Source organism: Xenia sp. Carnegie-2017, unplaced genomic scaffold, assembly GCF_021976095.1.
Source record: "Xenia sp. Carnegie-2017 unplaced genomic scaffold, XeniaSp_v1 HiC_scaffold_13, whole genome shotgun sequence".
NCBI classification, from domain to species: Eukaryota; Metazoa; Cnidaria; class Anthozoa; order Malacalcyonacea; family Xeniidae; genus Xenia; species Xenia sp. Carnegie-2017.
The window spans coordinates 6,624,508-6,643,238 of NW_025813436.1; the positions used below are offsets into that span (position 1 = coordinate 6,624,508).

At 35.3% G+C, this 18,731-nt stretch overlaps 3 protein-coding genes across 3 annotated transcripts; 1 reads left to right on the plus strand and 2 right to left on the minus strand.

Annotated features, from left to right (window-relative positions):
• Positions 1-249: 249 nt before the first annotated feature.
• Positions 250-4,001, minus strand: LOC124458425 (splicing factor 1-like). Its single transcript, XM_047008440.1, has 15 exons — positions 3,640-4,001; positions 3,347-3,472; positions 3,207-3,282; positions 2,980-3,132; positions 2,730-2,819; positions 2,624-2,654; positions 2,472-2,522; positions 2,283-2,381; positions 1,958-2,211; positions 1,795-1,852; positions 1,467-1,676; positions 1,210-1,399; positions 997-1,113; positions 817-929; positions 250-739 (listed from the first exon to the last, which is right to left on the minus strand). Exons 1-15 carry the CDS (start codon positions 3,884-3,886, stop codon positions 686-688), a joined length of 1,869 nt encoding a protein of 622 aa, XP_046864396.1. The 5' UTR covers positions 3,887-4,001; the 3' UTR covers positions 250-685.
• LOC124458398 (kinesin-like protein KIF13A) lies at positions 2,759-17,144 on the plus strand. Its single transcript, XM_047008422.1, has 41 exons — positions 2,759-2,770; positions 5,183-5,430; positions 5,508-5,586; positions 6,438-6,453; positions 6,540-6,597; positions 6,665-6,757; positions 6,846-6,937; positions 7,017-7,105; positions 7,382-7,469; positions 7,641-7,775; positions 7,861-7,973; positions 8,046-8,091; positions 8,170-8,238; positions 8,458-8,610; positions 8,950-9,123; positions 9,330-9,506; positions 9,623-9,717; positions 9,874-9,989; positions 10,071-10,142; positions 10,331-10,387; positions 10,510-10,735; positions 10,847-10,907; positions 10,979-11,072; positions 11,145-11,224; positions 11,528-11,662; positions 12,144-12,308; positions 12,435-12,578; positions 12,726-12,874; positions 13,073-13,366; positions 13,506-13,588; positions 13,681-13,807; positions 13,904-13,959; positions 14,084-14,205; positions 14,349-14,444; positions 14,663-14,779; positions 14,871-14,924; positions 15,272-15,427; positions 15,523-15,603; positions 15,680-15,739; positions 15,885-16,563; positions 16,712-17,144. The coding sequence occupies exons 2-40, from the start codon at positions 5,379-5,381 to the stop codon at positions 15,942-15,944; spliced, it is 4,134 nt and encodes a 1,377-aa protein (XP_046864378.1). The 5' UTR covers positions 2,759-2,770; positions 5,183-5,378; the 3' UTR covers positions 15,945-16,563; positions 16,712-17,144.
• Positions 16,942-18,653, minus strand: LOC124458467 (sepiapterin reductase-like). The gene is made up of 6 exons (XM_047008483.1): positions 18,284-18,653; positions 18,101-18,171; positions 17,865-18,013; positions 17,595-17,745; positions 17,413-17,532; positions 16,942-17,349 (listed from the first exon to the last, which is right to left on the minus strand). The coding sequence occupies exons 1-6, from the start codon at positions 18,477-18,479 to the stop codon at positions 17,242-17,244; spliced, it is 795 nt and encodes a 264-aa protein (XP_046864439.1). The 5' UTR covers positions 18,480-18,653; the 3' UTR covers positions 16,942-17,241.
• Between the last annotated feature and the right edge of the window lie 78 nt (positions 18,654-18,731).

An 18,731-nucleotide genomic window follows, 5' to 3' on the forward strand; every position in this document is an offset into this window, starting at 1 on the left:
ATTATATTTTTAACCTTATAATTAAATTATATTTTTAACCTTATGACTTCGTGTACCACCTAGCAAGTTATAATGCAGGATTCTAAGTCTTTCAGAAACCATTTCCCCCAACCCCCTCAGTGACATATCTTTGAAGGAGACCACAACGTTTTTCACGCTATATATTTCTTTATAGGGGATAAACACTTAACAAAGATAAATCAATTGCAATGTTGCTTCACGCCCTTTGAAAAAAATAACAACACTATGTAAAAGACTTGACATTTATTGTGAATTGTCTCATTTGGATTTAGCTTACCAAAAATAGCTAGAGTCTGTTTTCCTTTCTCTGCCTCAATAACTACCACAAAACGAATGAAACTACTCCACGATTAAAAACAGATTTTAGCATAAAAATTCATCATATGTGCAATTCACGGTAAGCTAAATCACGTGGTTTACAGGCACTTCAAATTTTGCCAAAGCAAATTCTCTATTTTATTATAAATACGTATGAAACTAAACTTTATCATCCATATTATCAACAACTCTTGTGCGACATTAAAAAGCAGTTAATAGAGATAATATTATAGCTTGGACATCACAGTTCAAATGACAAGCCCAATTTAAATGACAGACCACAAACAATGACATTTTCTTTAAGGAATTAAAACATTATTACATTTCTTATGTTGTCAGTCAGCCTTTAACTGGGTGGAGGTGGAGGCGGAGGCTGTGATGCTGCCATTAAGGCCTGGGCCTAAAAACAATGATAAGCATTTAGCAAAATAATGGAGTGCCTCATCATAAAGATGTTTTGAATTGAAAAACACTTACCCATGGAGGTGGTGCGGGTAAAGAATCAGAAGATGGGGGTGGTGGAGGTGGAGGTTGAGGTTGAGTAGGATATGAAGGGTAACTAGGTGTATATCCATATGACTGCCACGGATCTAAATGATAAAGCAATGTACATTATGAATATGTAATATGAACCTTTATATTTTACCATGAGCATACTTGATTGACTTTGCCATGGTGGTGGTGGGTTACTTTGACCTGGTGGAGGTGGAGGTGGAGGACAAGAGTTCTGTTGTCCAGGTGGAGGAGGTAGATGATTGGAAATTCCTGGAGGGGCTACAATTAAACAAGGGAAAAAGACAATTTACATATTAAAACAAGTCAACTGTATAATATACATGTACACATAACTTTGATTATCACCAAAATTACCAGGTACTCCATATGGTTGTGGACCACCGGACATTCCCTGGTTGCCAGGAGATGATGCGTTCCATGGATAACTTCCAGGAATTGGTGGTGGACCTCTGCTCAAGTTAGGAGGTGGAGGTACAGGTGAGCTCATCAGAGGTTTAGGAGCACGTGGTCGGGTCGAATTCCATGGGGGCAAGTTATTCCCAAGCTATATTTGAAGATGTCATTACATATTTGATGTTATTTATATCAAATATAAGTCATAGTTATCTTACTTGTCGTCCCATGGTGGGACTTTTTCCTCCAGGACCTGGTCTTATATTTCCAACTCCAATGGGTCCTGGAACTTGTGTACGTAAGGGTCTTGGAATTGGTTGTGGTGGTGCTGGAACTACCACTTGTTGAGGGGGTTGTGGAGGGGACTGCACTGCAGGGGGTCCACCTCCCTCTGGTCCTTCACCTAGTTCAGCCATCAATGACATATACTGCAATAAAAAAGTGAAAATTAAATAAAACAATAATGACAGCTGGTATATGTCTTCCTTTTGATCCATTACATGTTTTTGAGGGGCTGTAGAGGGTATTTAGCATCCCTGGTCATACCTCACTATCCATCTTCGCACTATCCTGTAGTGGTGGTGCAGATAAAATGTTAGTTAGCCTGAGGAAAGATAAGATCTCATTTTATAACAGGATGCAAGCAACAAATATTTGAGGAAAGTCGTGCTTATTTAGATGTTATAACATAATATGTTATTGTACTTACTCTTTTTGAGTGACAATACAATCCACTGCAATATGACCACTCGCTCCGCACTTGGTACATGTTAAAGTAGCAGTAAAATTTGGTTGCTCTGGGCACTCCCAGTGTTTGTGTTCAACTGATCCGCAATTTCTACATCTGATTATGTCCTCATCTCGAAGTGTACCGTTTAATGCAGCAAGCTCACGAAGCTGTAGCTTTTTCAAACTGTTTTCACCTTCTGGCGCATCAACACCTTGCTTGATGATTTTCTTGATCTATGATTAGCAAGGATCAACAATTCATGTTGAAGCAAAGAATTCAAATCATTTAAATCTTTTTACCATACCAAATCAACACATTTTTTCACTGACTCATGATTTTGTCCAGTAACAAGAGCATGAAGTTCTTCATCTTCACCAGGTAACAGTTGACCATCTTTTCGTCCCTAATTATTACATTTCATTATTAATAATCTTTCATAACCTATCACTAAGCAACATATAGCCACTCACTCAACAAAACAAGACTCACAAACCTTCCCTTCCTTAACTGAACCTTTACCACGAATCATTATTTTACAGTTTGTCTAAATGCAAGAACATACAACAACATATTGTTTAACAATGACAATGACAATCCTCAAGTAAGTTCAGATTACATAACAATCATTTTAACAATTCAACTAACTTCTTTTTCTGTCTTTTTCAAAGTGTTACCTCTAGAAAAAAATGTAGATTATAAATATTACAATAGAGTAGTGTATTAAGTTAAAAGCAGTTAATGGGTACAATACCTTGGTCCAATCAACAAACCAATAAAGTTAACATGGGGATGGTTATCTTGAGGAATGAAGATTTTCTCTTGTATACGAGTAGCTGGAGGCCTAGAATAAAATATTTTATTCAAGAGCACTAACACAACCTTTAACAAAAAAGTAAATATCTGAAAAGATCAGGTTAATACTAAAAATTCAACAATTTAACAATAGACTCTCCATTATATTTTTCAAAACATTTCAATTTTAGGAACTCTGAATCATTTACTTATAATCTCCAGGAGGTTTATAATCGGAATTTGCTGTCATTGCCTCTTGAACTAAAGTATGCCGTTCCTCTTCCAGCTTTTTACGAACTCTAAACTCCCTTGTGTTCAGGCGCTTTCCCTCAGAATTATAGATCGGTTCAGGCGATGGAGATCTTAAAAATATTTTGTACAGAGACATGATGCCAAGAGTACATATTCAAGATTAATAACCCAATATTCCTCAAACCTATCTTCGGGATTATCAGGAATTCCTAAATCACCAGTCCGCAATCGTCTACTTATTTCTTCTATCCTAAGGTGAGCTATAAAATATACATTTATAAGAATAAACAAGACAAAATTCCATATTTCATACAATCATCATACTTATATATGTTGTTCTTTGTTCGTCAGTCATGCCAGTTGGTAAACACATTGGCATTCCAGGTATAATCATTTTCTTTTCTTCGCTCTGCCATCGGCTTCGCTTTTTCCTCTTCTTTTCTGGAAAATCTATGAACAAACCCCCCCTGCTGTTTAGCATGTATGCAATTATCTAAAGTATACCCTGACTAACTTTGATCAACTAAAATATTAATAACTTCTTTTTCATGATGGATAAACTCCAACTATGTCAATTATACTTAATCTAGATCTTTGAAAAATAATTAAGTATTTACCAGGAGTCTTTCCAATACGTTTATTTCCATCAGGGTAAGCTTGAATTGGAAGGGGAGGCCTTTCCTGAGTGTCGCTAGGGGGAGGAGGAAGTGGTAAAAAGGGCCCTGGGGATTTATAACCAGAAGAGGGCAAGGGGGGCCTTTGTCCACCATCTTGAGTAGAGTCTTGTCTCTTCGCTGCTAAAACCGGATGGAGTTTTCCCATAGGAACGGCATTCGCACCAGAACTGAACGCTTTTTGTGGCATTTTAGGCCCTCCGTAGAGTAAAGCCCTTCTGTTCTCTGTAATTTGAAATTATTTTCGTATTTTGTTCGCTGACTTTGAATAACAAACTTTGATTTCAGAACGTGTTTTCGACACGCAAAGCGTTGCGGGTAATGGACTCGATTGAGGACAAAGAGAACTGGGGCACACTGTTGTTAGGACGTCATTGAAATATAAACAAAACTCTATAGCAGAATAAGTCAATAGGTACATTTACTTTTAAATCGATATTTGGTGAAGAAAGCCTTGAATTCACTGAAAGAAAATTGTTTTAACTAGTTTGTTGGAAAGTTCAAGTAACTTTCTAGGGCAATGTGATGATATATTGACCAGGCTATTTAGCTGTTTGTTGAATTTAGCAAGATTTCGCCTTTTCTCCATTAAGAAATAAATTTAATCCTCTTGGTCTATTGCTTACTATAAACACCTCATGCATTAGCCATTGTTCGGCTTTCAAGTATCAACCTTTATGTACGATTTGTGTATCTACGGTTGCAAAATCTGAGCAAACAAAAGAGGATTTATATGAAACCATTATTTAAAAAAATTGTCACTTCTTAATCAATTACTCTTTTACTGGCTTGTCATAAAAGTAAAAAGATGTTTTTCATTTTTAATTACTTTTTTTTCAAAGAAAAATGTGATAAAGAAACACAAATGAGAGCTTTCACTCATTTGGGATCAATCTCAATGTTTTCAAGTTTTATCCAATTAGAGCTCTTAAAAAGACATGCAATAAAATGCTTGAAACTCCATCGAAATAACCGATGAAATTATTCCAGCAAATGATCTTAGTTCACATCAATCACTTTTCAGTTTTCACACAGCCAGGTGAAACAAACAACGAATGAACATGAAAAGAATTGGAACATAATAAAGTGGGTAAGAATCTCAAAATGACAATAATATAAATGACTTGCAATTAAAGTCTGTCTCTGCGCAACTATTTTTGGCGTAGTTTGTTTAATGTTTCAAAAATAAATGGTTGTTTTATTTTTTATCGTAATAGTTTACAATATTTACTGAATTGGTGAAAAAACACAATCCAAATTACGTCTTGTATTTATAGGAAACTCAAAATGACAGACAATCAGAGTATTTTTTACGATGCATGAGTGTCCAAATTAACAGATAATACCAATATTACGTTTATAATTTACAGCAAGTCAATGAGTATTGTAACAAAACTTAGCTACGGATTTTTGAGTTATCGTTCCAGATCCATTTTAGTTCAATGGTACACGTACCTTTTATTCCGTCCGGTGATTATACCCCAAGTTCATCGGAGATAAAGTTGGCAATAGAATGTTCGAATAATAGTTCGAATATAATGTTATTGATGTAAGAAAATAAATTGTCTTTACTGGCCACTTGTTATATAAAAGTGAACGGTTTAAAAGTCGTTTAAAGACATAAGTAAATCGATGCGTGCTCTGAAAGTATTTTAAAACCGAATATTTCCAAGTAGTTGAAGATGTCAGACAAAGTTAAAGTGGCTGTTCGAGTTCGCCCTTTCAATACTCGAGGTATACATCGTATAGTTTTTATTATGTGACCTTGTTAGCTTGTTGTAAATTGATGCTTGAATTTCTGTTTGTCCCAGAAATTGATTTGGGCACTAAAATTATCATCGAAATGGACGATACGCAAACGTGGCTAAGACATCCTACAGCAAAAGACAAGTATACATTTTAATTTCATATTAATCGTGCTTAAAACTTCCTCGTCTATAGAACAACTATGATTTTAGAAGTCTTTCAACTTAGAGATTGTTTTGCTTGCTATGTTTAGTTTCTTCTACTTATTTTGTACAACATAGAAGTCAATCATTGTTTTTCTATCTTTTCTACGTGGAAGATTAAAGAAAGATCTAATTATACACCGGCTCTTGTCAAAAAGTTTTTGTATTACTGCAATGTTATTGATGTACATGTTCATGACTGTTTATAGGGTTTAGTAGATTGGACTTTTTCACTTTTAAAATTTTTTTATGAGCTATAGAGTAAAGATGTGTTGACATTTACTATTGCACTTGAAAATCAAAACTTGTTTAATATAATTAAGGGAAACAATGCTTTTTCCGATGACAAAATTACCGATCTGGAATGATAACATTGCAACAAAGCGTTTTCATTAAACTTAAATAATAAACATTCGTCAAATAAACAGTTTACAAATATATCATGAAATAATGACCTTGATGCCCTTTTTCAAGTAGAATACAGTCTTGTCCAATATTTGAAGTGAGAAGTTGATTGTTTGACATGTTCTCGTTGATTCAGCGTATAATGTTTTGCACCTCAGATTGTTTTTTTTTTCATTATGACAGAACTACAGCTATTGTCTTCAGACTCTTAGTATTTAATCTCCTGCTATTTCATTCTTGTTGGGATATTTCTAGTTTCTAAAACAAATGCCTTACTATGAAATAGATAAAGGGGATAAATAGTGGCTGAAATCTTGTGACAAGCATGTTAGTTAATAAACTCATGTGGGTTTTTTTCTTAACAATATATCACATCTTCTATTTCAGGAAAGAAAATACAAAGGTTTGCTATAAATATTGTGTGGTGATCTTGTGTACAATGTTGTACATTTTGTTAAATGACATTAAATTTATTTGCTTGTTTTCTAGACATTCACATATGACCACTGTTTTTGGTCAATGGATGAGAAAGATCCAAAATTTGCTAGTAAGTTGGAGGCATGCTCTCATATATTTTGTGTTTTTTATGAATAATCAACATTTTATTGTTCCAGGTCAAGAAAAAGTCTATAAGTGTTTAGGAACAGATGTGTTATCCAATGCTTTCAATGGATATAATGCTTGCTTGTTTGCTTATGGTCAAACTGGTAAGTACTGCAATTCACATGAAATATGTATGTTTTTTTTTTGAAAGTTTTGACATTGATTATAATCTAACATAATGAACATTTATAGGCTCTGGCAAGTCATACACAATGATGGGATCTTCAACACAGACAGGAATTATCCCTCGTCTCTGTGACGATCTTTTTGAGAGAATATCTAATGTAAATCATAGAATAACAATATTCAATAACATTCAGTCATTCTTCCAATTAACCAAATGTTTCCTGTGATTTTCTACAGAACAAGGATGATAACTTTTCCTTCAAAGTGGAAGTCTCATACATAGAAATTTATAATGAGAAAGTCAGAGATTTACTTAATCCTCGAGGGTAAGTTTCTCATTCTGTAAAGAAAAATTTGGCAGTGGGGTAGGGTGTGTGGCACTCTCTATCTTTTGTGAAATATGTCGAAAAAGTTGGTCCATAAATTGCATGTGGACAAGAAAGTGTTCTCTGGGAATATAGTACATCCTTATTCTTTGATATGTGCCCCACTGGTCTGCTCTTTGATGATATTTATTGATAAATTTTTCTGTTCAATAAATGTTTCAGTTTGTAGATTTTTTTAAGAACTTTTAAAAATAGATTTCAATGTTTTTGATTTAGAGGAAAACAAACTCTGAAAGTTAGAGAACATAAAGTTACAGGACCTTATGTTGATGGTCTTACCAAGCTTGTTGTGTCATCGTTTCAGGTGACGAAATTTTTAAATCACCCGAACCAGCATCATCTTTTCAACTATCTGTAACAAATTATAACTACAATTGTCTATCAACTCTCCCATACTAACCCTGACTCATGTCAAGGTAGCTTGTCATTCTTCTCAATCTAAGAGCTTGGCGCTAAATTGTTTTTTTCTCTCTAGGACATTGATTCATTGATGGTAGAAGGAAATAAATCTCGGACTGTTGCAGCAACAAACATGAATTCAGAGAGTAGTCGTTCACATGCCGTGTTTAACATTGTCCTTACTCAGGCTGAATTTGATCAAGAAACTCAGGTATATGCTTTACATGTATACCAAGGTTCCCCTCTTGTTTTCGATGATTGTTTGTTTTTTAAACAAAAAACTTCATAACTTTTAGACAACAGGAGAGAAGGCAAGCAAACTAAGTCTAGTTGATTTAGCTGGTAGTGAGAGGGCAAGTAAAACTGGAACTACTGGTGACCGACTACGAGAAGGAAGTAACATCAACAAGTATGAAGAAGTTCACATGCAACTTTTGACTGTTTTGCTCATGTCAATGTAAAAAAAACTTTTTTGTTTTAGGTCTCTTCATACTTTAGGCTTAGTCATATCTGCCCTAGCTGATCAGGTAAGCAAATTTTTATACATACTTTCATTCAAGATTCTTGTCAAATTTTCACTGTCTTGTTTATGTTCAACATTGTAGTCCTTGGGAAAAGCAAAGAAGTCGCTATTCGTCCCTTACAGAGATTCAGTATTGACATGGTTGCTTAAGGTAACAGGGAATTAAAATTTTTAAAATAGTGCTTACGTAATGTGAACGAATGTAAGTATCAGAAATCTTGTTGCTCCCATTAGAAACAAATTTATGTTGATTTTATTTGCAGATCAAAATATAAATATTTACTACCATGAGTGTTTTTACTTTCTCATTGTCGGGCATGTGGCTTTTACTGTTAGTTTATGGTGGGTGTAATGATGTGAAATTTTTAAGGATAACCTTGGTGGTAACAGTAAAACTGTAATGGTGGCCACCATCAGTCCAGCGGCGGATAACTATGAAGAGACAATGTCAACACTACGATATGCTGACAGAGCAAAGAGAATCGTGAATCACGCTATTGTAAATGAAGATCCAAATGCTAAGGTATCAAAATTATTTATCGTGTTTTGACATACACGTAGAGTTATTTCATTTCGTCTTTAAAAAATGCTGGGAAAATGGTTGAATTTTTACAATGTCATTTACCATGCACAGAAGTGACACTTGCTTTTTCTTACACTTTATTCACATGTTGATGACTCAGGCTAGTTTCTCAGATGCAAGTTCTTGGAAGGATTGCTGGTGTTGACTGACGTTTCGTTATCCTTAGCAAGGGTCGATCAACACCACCAACACCAATGTTCCTTCTCAAGACGATTAACATCTGCAAACATGTAACGATACTCCTTGTTTGTAACCATTCTCTTTAACATTCTGTTGCAGATTATCCGTGAGCTTCGTGAGGAAGTGGAACGTTTGAAACAAATCCTTAAAATAAAAGGATTTTCTGATTCGAAGGATGAGATTAAAGAAAAGTTGACTGAGAGCGAACATCTCATGGAGGAATTTACCATGTCCTGGGAACAAAAACAAAAAAATACCGAGATCATTAAACAGGTTGGTAGGCTTACAAGGTTGGCAGTGAAATACAGATCGTAAGACGACTGGATGGAGATGATGATCAACATACGTAATTAAAACAGTAATCAAGTTTTGTGCTTGCTTATTTCTAAAATGCACCTTGTTAAAGTTTCCAAGACCTAGAAAGATTTTTTTAATGAATATCGTCCGTGTACTTCATAGGAGACGATTATTGTTTTCAGGAACGTCATAAAGCCTTGGAGGAAATGGGGATATCCATTCAATCTTCTGGTATTGCTGTTGAAAAGAACAAGTTTTATCTTGTGAATTTGAACGCCGATCCTTCTCTTAACGAACTCCTTGTCTACTATTTGAAGGAGCGGACTGTGGTCGGAAGACATGACGCTGCTAATCATACTGTAAGAATTTTTTCTTGTATTTCAGACATCATTAAATGAACGTAAAGCATGCGTACGCATCATCATTGTGATGGGATGCGTGTTTTGTATGACAACGACGTAATTAAATTTTATAGGATATTCAGCTGCAAGGTCTTGGTATTTTACCAGAACATTGCACACTTGAAATTGTTTCAAACGAAGTATATATCACGCCGTTTGAGAATGCGAGGTATTAGATGAAGAAAGAATGAAATGTTGCCAAGGGCAATTGTGTGTGTGTGTGTGTGTGTGTGTGTGTGTGTGTGTGTGTGTGTGTGTGTGTGTGTGTGTGTGTGTGTGTGTGTGTTGATAATCTAGCTATAACCAATGATGATATTAATTTCAGGACTTATCGTAATGGGGTTGTGATCACCGAGAAAACTCTACTACATCATGGTGACCGGGTATTGTGGGGGAATAATCACCTTTTCCGCATTAATTGTCCCCGTCCTCCTGGATCTGGTCAGTTTGAATTCTTCCCGATATAATTGGGAATTTTTAGAGTAGATATCATGAATAACTTTCTTAACCTTGTTTGTGTAGTGGTTGAACCTGAACAGCTGGTAGATTATGAGTTTGCGCAAAGAGAGATTTGTATAAATGATAAGACGTCAGGTATAGTTTGGATACCACCACTAATGTGATCCCCTAACTATATGATTTACTCCTCATTATGATTATATATAGTGATTCCCTAATTATATCATATACTCCTTGTAATACTTATTTGTATACATAAGACGTCCCCCCAGTAATGTGATCCCCTTACTATATCATTTTCTCTTCATTATACTCATCTGTAGACATAAGTGATAACGCTTTAGCGCTTCTTGAGGAAAAACATAAGATTGACAAGGAAGGTACATTCTTGGAAATATTTTACAATTACACTTAGATTACTCAGTACATTTCAATGAACCACGTTTAATTAATGTATTGTAATCTCGTTAAACAAAAAGCTGAATATTTCTTAATGTTGCAGAGGCTCTCGTGAAACAGAAACAAATGTATGAGGAAAAAATTGAAAGAATGCGTTTTGAAATGAATCCAGCATTTCGCCCAGAAAGGACCGTCAGTCTCGGATCTTTTGGATCATCGGGAATAAGCTCCTCTCGGCTGTCTGTAAACGATGACCTAGATAATATGGAGCAGGAACGATGTTTGGAAAATCTAAAAGAAGAAGTTATACAGGCCAACGCTTTAGTGAGGTTTGAGATGATGTTATATTAATGGATTATTGGATGAAAAAAAAGTAGTTACAAGATTACACATAGGTCATGTAACGATTAAATAAGAATGGAGGATTTATGTCTTATCAGAGAGGCGAACCAATTGAGCGAAGAAATGAAACGGGATACGGTGTTTGCTGTTACTCTACAGGTACGGCCAGTGAATTGATTGTGTTTGCAATTCCTTGCAATTTTTTTCACTCTGCACTTTATATTTCATAGATTCCGACATCTGGACTCAGTTTAAACAGAAGTCGTACTACTGCTGCTAGTGAGGTGGCCATTGTTGTCAAAAGGAAAAATAAAGGAACTCAATGTAAGCCTACTGTGTAGTGTTGATTTTTGTTCTTTAGAAAGCTTTTCACTAATATCAATGTTATTTTTTTAGTTTGGTCATTAGATAAGCTTTCTAACAAAATTTATGACATGAGAGACGCTTATAATCAGATTGAAGAAGGACATACAAAGGTAAAGCATTAGGATGTTATCTATGTCCTTTTAATTTTGTTTATTCAGGATGACAGTATCACTTACGTGTTTTTTTCAGTGAGGTCCTCGTTCCTGCATCCTACAATCATTAAAAGCACAATAAATTTTTAAATATATCTAAGCACACACTTGCACCAACATATTATAATAGTTATAATAGTTACAACCACTTATGGTGTTAGGGCTTTATTAAAAAATTAAATTATATATAGACTTAATGGAAATGTCTATTTTGTTGTAGTTTTCGTTCGGACGTGTTTTATTTCTTTCTCCTCTTTCAAGATTGATGTCGAAGATGATTTGTTCTTCGAATTCGAATGTCATACATTGATTGGCGTTGCTAATGTTTATCTTGAGTGCATCTTTCTCGATGTCCCACTGGATTATGCCGCTCCGATTATTAGTCAACAAGGAGAGGTAGTTTAACATAGCAAATTATTATGACTATAACTGAGAATTTTTCTATATTTTTATAATCTAAAAGTAAATATTCACTATTTAAGAAATAAAAGATGTTTACTGTGTTTGCACTGGCTTATGCAAACCGAGGAGACCTTTGGGAGAACTCGAGAGCAGATCAGTGCAAGCGCGAGACCGAAGGTCGAGGGTTGCACCTGCTCGAGAGTTCTCACGAACGGCCTCGAGGTTTGCATAAGCCAGTGCAAACATGAAAAACATCTTTTATTTCTTTTATAAAATAAAATAATGCGAAAAAAAGACAAACGTTTTTATTTTTCCTCTAAAATGTATTCATGATCGATTTGCAAATTCTCTTTGATTGATTGATTGTTTTGATTGATTTGATTGGTTGAGCTCAAATGTGTGTTGCACAAGCTAATACAAACACGGCTCTAGACCAATCAGCGCACCCGTTTCATGGTGTTTATTTAATAAAAAGGTATGTGGTCGGCTTAAAGTTGAAATCACGCGTGCCTTGGAGGATGATGGTAAAGAAGCTGATGCAGGGTCGACAAATGACGATGAAAACCAAGAACAAGATGAAGCATCGGGGGTATCTAATGAAGATGAAGAGCTTTCAGTTGGTCAGACTGTTTCAGTGAAGGTGATATGTCTTGCAGATAATACATCACGAGGTTTATAGATACGGTTACTGTAAGCAAATGGAATGTCTGATGGTTGCATAAAACAAGAGTTGTGATTCATTAATGCTTTGTTGCCTTTTCTGTAGGTGAAAATCCTCGAAGCCTACGATCTTCCTCTTGCCTTCTGTAACTACGTCTTTTGTCAGTACGAGTTCTGGAATCAACCCAATGTCGTGCAACTCTCATCACCAGGCTCCAAAAATAACTCGGTGGTCTTCTCTGAAGAACAGGTGTGAACAGAATTTTTTTATGCAGAACATTAGTAAAACCTTTTTTACAATCTTTTCAGCTATATTTTCCCCGTTTTATTAGATGTACTTGTCTTTGTTTGTCGAGAAGAACTTTTTTATATAAAGAATCTTAAATCCAATTTCTAGATCTTTCAGGTCGAAACTTCTGAAGATTTTCTTGAGTATATATCAGAAGGCGCCCTCTCTATTGAGATTTGGGGCAACAGAAGTAAAGGATATAGTCATACATCATGGATGCCAACTATTGAGCCAGTGATAAGCAACTCTGAAGAAGGGTTAGTTGTAAAGACGTAATCTAGATAAGCATAACCTTATTTTAGTTTGTCCGTGTTGAAAACACAGTTCAACTTTGACGAATGACTATGTTTCAAGTCTCTTATTAACACTATCTTTGGCATATTAATTGAGACCATTTTAAAGCCATATCTGTGTTCTTGTTGTGATATAAATTTGCTTATTCCTTTTTGTTTCAGTTGGAATGCCTTAAAACGTAAGGTGGATCTCTGGACAGAAATTCATGAACTAAATGATCAAGGAGTATTTGCTCCTGTAGAGATCAGCAGTCGTAATGATAACTCCACTGGAGGTATATTCCAGTTACGTCACGGTCAAAGTCGCAGGATCGTTGTTGGCGTACGACCATTACCGAAGAGTGGTTCGCTCCCGGTCGTGATTGAGGCGATCTCGTCTGTTGAGGCAGGCAGTGTGTGTAAACGAGAAAAAATGGACGATTCATTGGATTCTTATCAGGAGAAAGATTTATCTGTGTAAGAAAGACTGTTTTTACTAATATGCACCACAACAAATGCCTATTTTTGAAACATTTGTAATGTCTTTCATTTTCAATGGAGTGCCTTTCCCTAAGAGTGTTACTAAATTATTGATGATAATTTTATCTCATTTTAGGTTACGTGAAAGGTTAGCAAAATCATTGAAAAAAAAGCAGGAATATTTAGATGAACAACTGCAGTTATTGAATGAAAAGAAAGGTGCGTACGTCATTGATCGCATGAGCCAGACGTTGCTGAATAAGATAAGAAATACTTGTATCGGAACTCTTTAGTCATGATATTTTTTTCAGAGAAAACAGGCGAGGATAAGGATCGTGAAACATGGTTAGTTGATCAATGGGTAAACTTAACTGAAGAAAAGAACTTTGTACTTCATCCTGAAGCAGGAAGCAGTGTCCCTGGTTCACCATCTAGCAGGTTAGAAGGGAATGTGGATCTATGTAAACATCTCCAGTGACTTACTCCATTATTCTAAATTTTGTTGGTTTTTTTTTATTTTAAATTTGTTTTTAGAAGGGAACAACCGGGGATGGAGAGGCAAACTCCTGTTGTATTCCTTGATTTGAATGGTAAGCTATAAATTGTCAATCGACTTTTTCAATTCATGTTATAATGATATCTATAGTTTGTAGAACAAGGAATTCGCTATTCTCCGCACTGCCATTTGTTAATTATTCAATTTCTTCTCGCTAGCTGAGGGAATCCATAATTTATCGTTTGATGAGAACAGCGTGGCTGGTTTGGATTGTCGCCTGTCGTTCGAAGAGGACGAGAAAATGAAACAGCTACCCGTTATTAAATACGATCAAAAGAATGTAAGTTAGTTTGTAGCACTATCTGCATGGTTACAGTTCGTCGTAATTCATCTAGGACATTTTTAGATACTACAGTATATATGCCATTGCTACAATACTATTTAATCGATGAATGTTCTTGAATTGCCTTGTTTTTTGTCTAGGTTTGTATTACAGTTTCATGGGACTCATCCGTTCATGATTCACCTTACCTCAATCGTACAACCCTGAATTCGGAGAGAGTTTATTTAATTGTGAAGGTAGGTGTTGTTGAAAGCGATGCTGAAGTTCAACTAGTTGTTTCGTTCTGCCCATCTCCACGTCCCAATCGATGTTCAAAATTTAAAGTTAATTAGGAAATTATCTTTTTGGATGGCTTCCATCCATCTTGTATATTTTGTATATTTTCATCATTAAATAAAATAATTGTTGATGGGTGATGCTTATCAATATAACTCAAAGATTAATTTTCTTTAAGGCTCGTGTCCGCCTCAGTAGTCCTCTCACTATGGATGTTGTTCTTCGTAAGAGAATCTCTGTCCGTATTTACAAAAGGCAAAGTCTTAAAGACACTTTGATGAAGAGGATTTGGAAGGTAAAGTTCTTACTTCATCTTTTTCATTGTATTTTCACCATCTTTCGAACATGATTATTTAGTCTATGTGTACGGGTTTGTTGTGTTTTAGGATTCCAGAACTCGTTGCTGTGTCACATACGAACTTGTTTCTCACATACCAAGGGTTAGGAAACAGTCAATGTTGTTATTGTAATTATAGATTTAGATTTAACGACGCGCTGTCAAAGACGACATGAATATAGTGTAGTCATGTGGTTGCTCTTCTACCAATTTACAAACCATTTTACTCCTCAATAGCCTCAAAAATTCGCTACAATTTTTAAAACAAATGGCTAAGTAAATAGGCAAAATAGTTTAAATGATTTTGTTACAAAGAGTCGTTGTCTTGGCTTCCATGGCATAATCTAACAACAGTTTCTCATATCGTCTTTACGTCGCATCGTGCAATCAAATTCAATTTGATACGTTGTTAAATATACCTTTGAGGCTTGCATACTTTGCTCGTTTTAGCAACCGGGCGAGGAAACTGAGGAAAGGGGAAATCTTGCGGAACAAGCCGCAGCAGCAGTTAGCAAAAATGATGAAGAACATGAGATTGTTTTAGAGAAGTATCATCGAGGAATATCACACGTTGAGGGTTTATTAAAACTGGATAAATTACGCCAGGTGTCGCTTTACCCTATGTTGTACTTTAATATCCACCTTAATTTGAGAATATCGATTTAGTTTAAATCTGAGCAATCGTAATTCTTATAATGTAGGAAGTTGTAGTAAAAGAAAAACTGGCAGCCAGTGGAAAACCATTAAGGAAATTTTCCAGCACTCCAAATCTACTGCAAGGGGTGAGTTAAGTTTTTGTTGGTAAATGTCAATTATAGCACGAGTTTTGATTCTTTTTGATGTTTCTTCTGTGTTCAGAGTTTTGATCTTTCGTCCGTTGGTGGAAAAAACGATTCAATTGATGTTGATTACGGTTTGGTAAGGTTTCATCTATTGTGTGGAATATGTCACTATTACTTTTAGATTTTTTCTACCGTTCGCTAATTTTTCTGCATGAAAATCCCTAAATTTTCCACGTGATGTTCTCCAAGTGTTCCCGCATGAATTTGTTATCTATGATTAGGACCGCACGAAGAGGTTCAGTAGTTCAGCCAATTCGTCATGTGACGGTTTCTTTCGATGACTGGGATAAACCCATCGCTCAGGATACCAGCCTTTTGAACACAAGCGCTGCTGAAGGCAATGTTCCAACGATAATTCTCGAGACTGTTCACGAACAAAGCTCTCCTTCGTCACCGCAGCCTGTTACTGAAACCGCTTTTCCGTATGAGGCCAATGAAACAAGCGCTGGGCGCCTCCTGGAACGTGAATCAAAGGCCAATAACAATTTTCACAATAAATTAAATGATACCAATGTCAGAACAAATTTTGTTGAATTGCCCATCAATCTGGAAGATCCAGAAAACTGTCATGAAAAAGATGAACGCTTCGCGTCAGTAAGCTAGAAAAAGAGTCAAGTACAAAACTTGTGCATGATGGGAGCTCTTTGTCAGGTTCTGTTGACTCTGGCCTACATCAGAGTACAGATAGACTATTGGATAGTCGTGATACAGTTTCTCAACATATCTTGGATAGTACTAGGGCATCAAAGATTACTAAAACAGAGATTTACACTGTGGAGGACTTGAAAATTGGTCAGATGATATCATTGGATGATTCTAAGATAGGATATATTCGTTACATTGGTACAACAGACTTTGCTTCAGGGAAGTGGGTTGGAGTAGAATTAGATCTTCCTATAGGTATGTATCATCTTCTTGACAGTATGCTCCACAAATTTTTTTCAATGCATTTTATGTAACTTGCAAATGTGTGACAGGAAATTATTTTTGTATGTCAACTATCCAACTATTGTCGTCGCAACTTGCTCTTAAATCTTTGTCTTTGTAGGTGACCATGATGGTAATGTCAATGGCAAACAATATTTTTCTTGTAAACCTAAACATGGAACTTTTGTCCGCTTGGATAAGTTTGACTTGCAAAATAAGTCATCAAATTCCTTTACAAGCGATAGTAATGTCTCCATGAAATCATCTAGAATTTCCACCCTTCTAAAAGTAATGGTAATCAAAGGCAACGAGAAGATGAACAACATACAGAGAATGTGAATAAGAAGGAAATTAATAGGAGGTCAAATATTTTATTTTAAATATACAGGCAATGTTTTTAGACATAAATTTAATTGAATTGTAGCCATATCATCATTTCATTTCAAATATCATGCAGTCAAGAGGTAAATTTCATTACATCATGTTATTCATATACTAGATAGATACTCAGTTTAATACAAGGTTATCCTCTACAATAAATTGATGAGATATTCTTTGTTTTGGTTGTTATTGATCAGAAAATGAAATAACTTTCATGCACAAGTGAAAGTGGTAACACTATTCTACACACTTAGGTTTTATAGAATTTTTCTAAGGCATGTCGTCAAAGTAGTCAATGTGCCTGCCAGACTGATAACGATCTTCTTTTAATATAAGGACAAGTTTCTTGGCTGAAGTTTCTGGTTTTAAAATTTTTTTCTGCAAAAAAATTACAAGACTTGAATAAAAATGTTCATCAGTTTATTACCGCAAAAAACCAACCTCAGATTTTAGCTGACAAAAAGAATTTCTTATATGTTCACTGTCAGAATCCTTAATTATCTTGTCATACATTGCAGTATCCATAGGTCCAGGTGCATAATTCAAAACACGAATGTCACTCTGAATAGAGAAGGCTGAAATGATATAATCCTTAAGTATAGTTGTATTAAATACACCTTTACCGATTCTTTAGCTAAGACTTGATGAAACATGTCCCGAGCAGCTTTTCCAGTACAATAAAGAGATAAAGAAGGCATTGCTTGAATAGCACATAATGATGATATATTAATGACATAGGTCTTGATTGAAGAAAAATGCTTGATAAAACATGAACTAAAATGGAATAAGGAATAGTTACCTTAAAATAAAGGAAATATAATATGTGAAACTAAATAAAATAGAACATTGTAAAATTATGAATTGGAGGTTTTCCATGTAAAATTCTTGCTTACGTCAAATATACACTGGATGTGATATTAAAATCCATATATTCTCGAATGTCAGAAAGATTGTTTTCACCAGAAATGGACATGAGTTTGTCACCAACACAAGCTGCATTGTTTAATAACATAGCACAAGAATAATCACTTGGGTTATTGCTCTAAAATTGAAACACGAAATAGATAAGCAACATACTACAATAGGTTATATTGGCCGTAAAATACTTGATCAATGTGGTTATTTATACCAAAGAGAGTATGCACGAGATCACATTATCCAAGCTGTTCAAGTCAGCCAGGTTGGCCACAACTACATGAACTAGAAGTTAAACAAAAACATCCCATGTGAGGTTGAGATTACTTACTACCATTTAGGTAGGAAAATATTTGTTTTCATTAATTTCAAAGTAATAAACATGAAAGTGTATTACCAGTTGCACAACTCGACATTTCAAGCACAGTATTTTTTGTTTCTTCTAATTCTTGCTTAGACCGAGCCACTAGCACAAACACTGATTTTTTTGCATTTTCGTTCTGAGAAAACTCACTGGCTAGCAATTTTGTAACAGCTTTGCCAAAACCTTTGCTAGACCCTGTAACTATTACAAAGCTTTTCCCTTCGAACATGGTTCTGGCATTCGATAGTTTCTGAAGTACTACAACAAAAAGTGCTCCCTTTTGATAATGGTAAAATTTTTGTGGGAAACGAATAATGATAATTAGTTTACTGATTAGTTAATCAGTTTACTATTAGCATAAATTTATGTACGCGAGTGGCGCGGCAACATTGCCATGACTACATGTGTAAAATGACAATCCCCTACGTCTATTCAACAGCCATTAATTTGAATAATGCGCGTAAAGCTGAGCTGACAACGT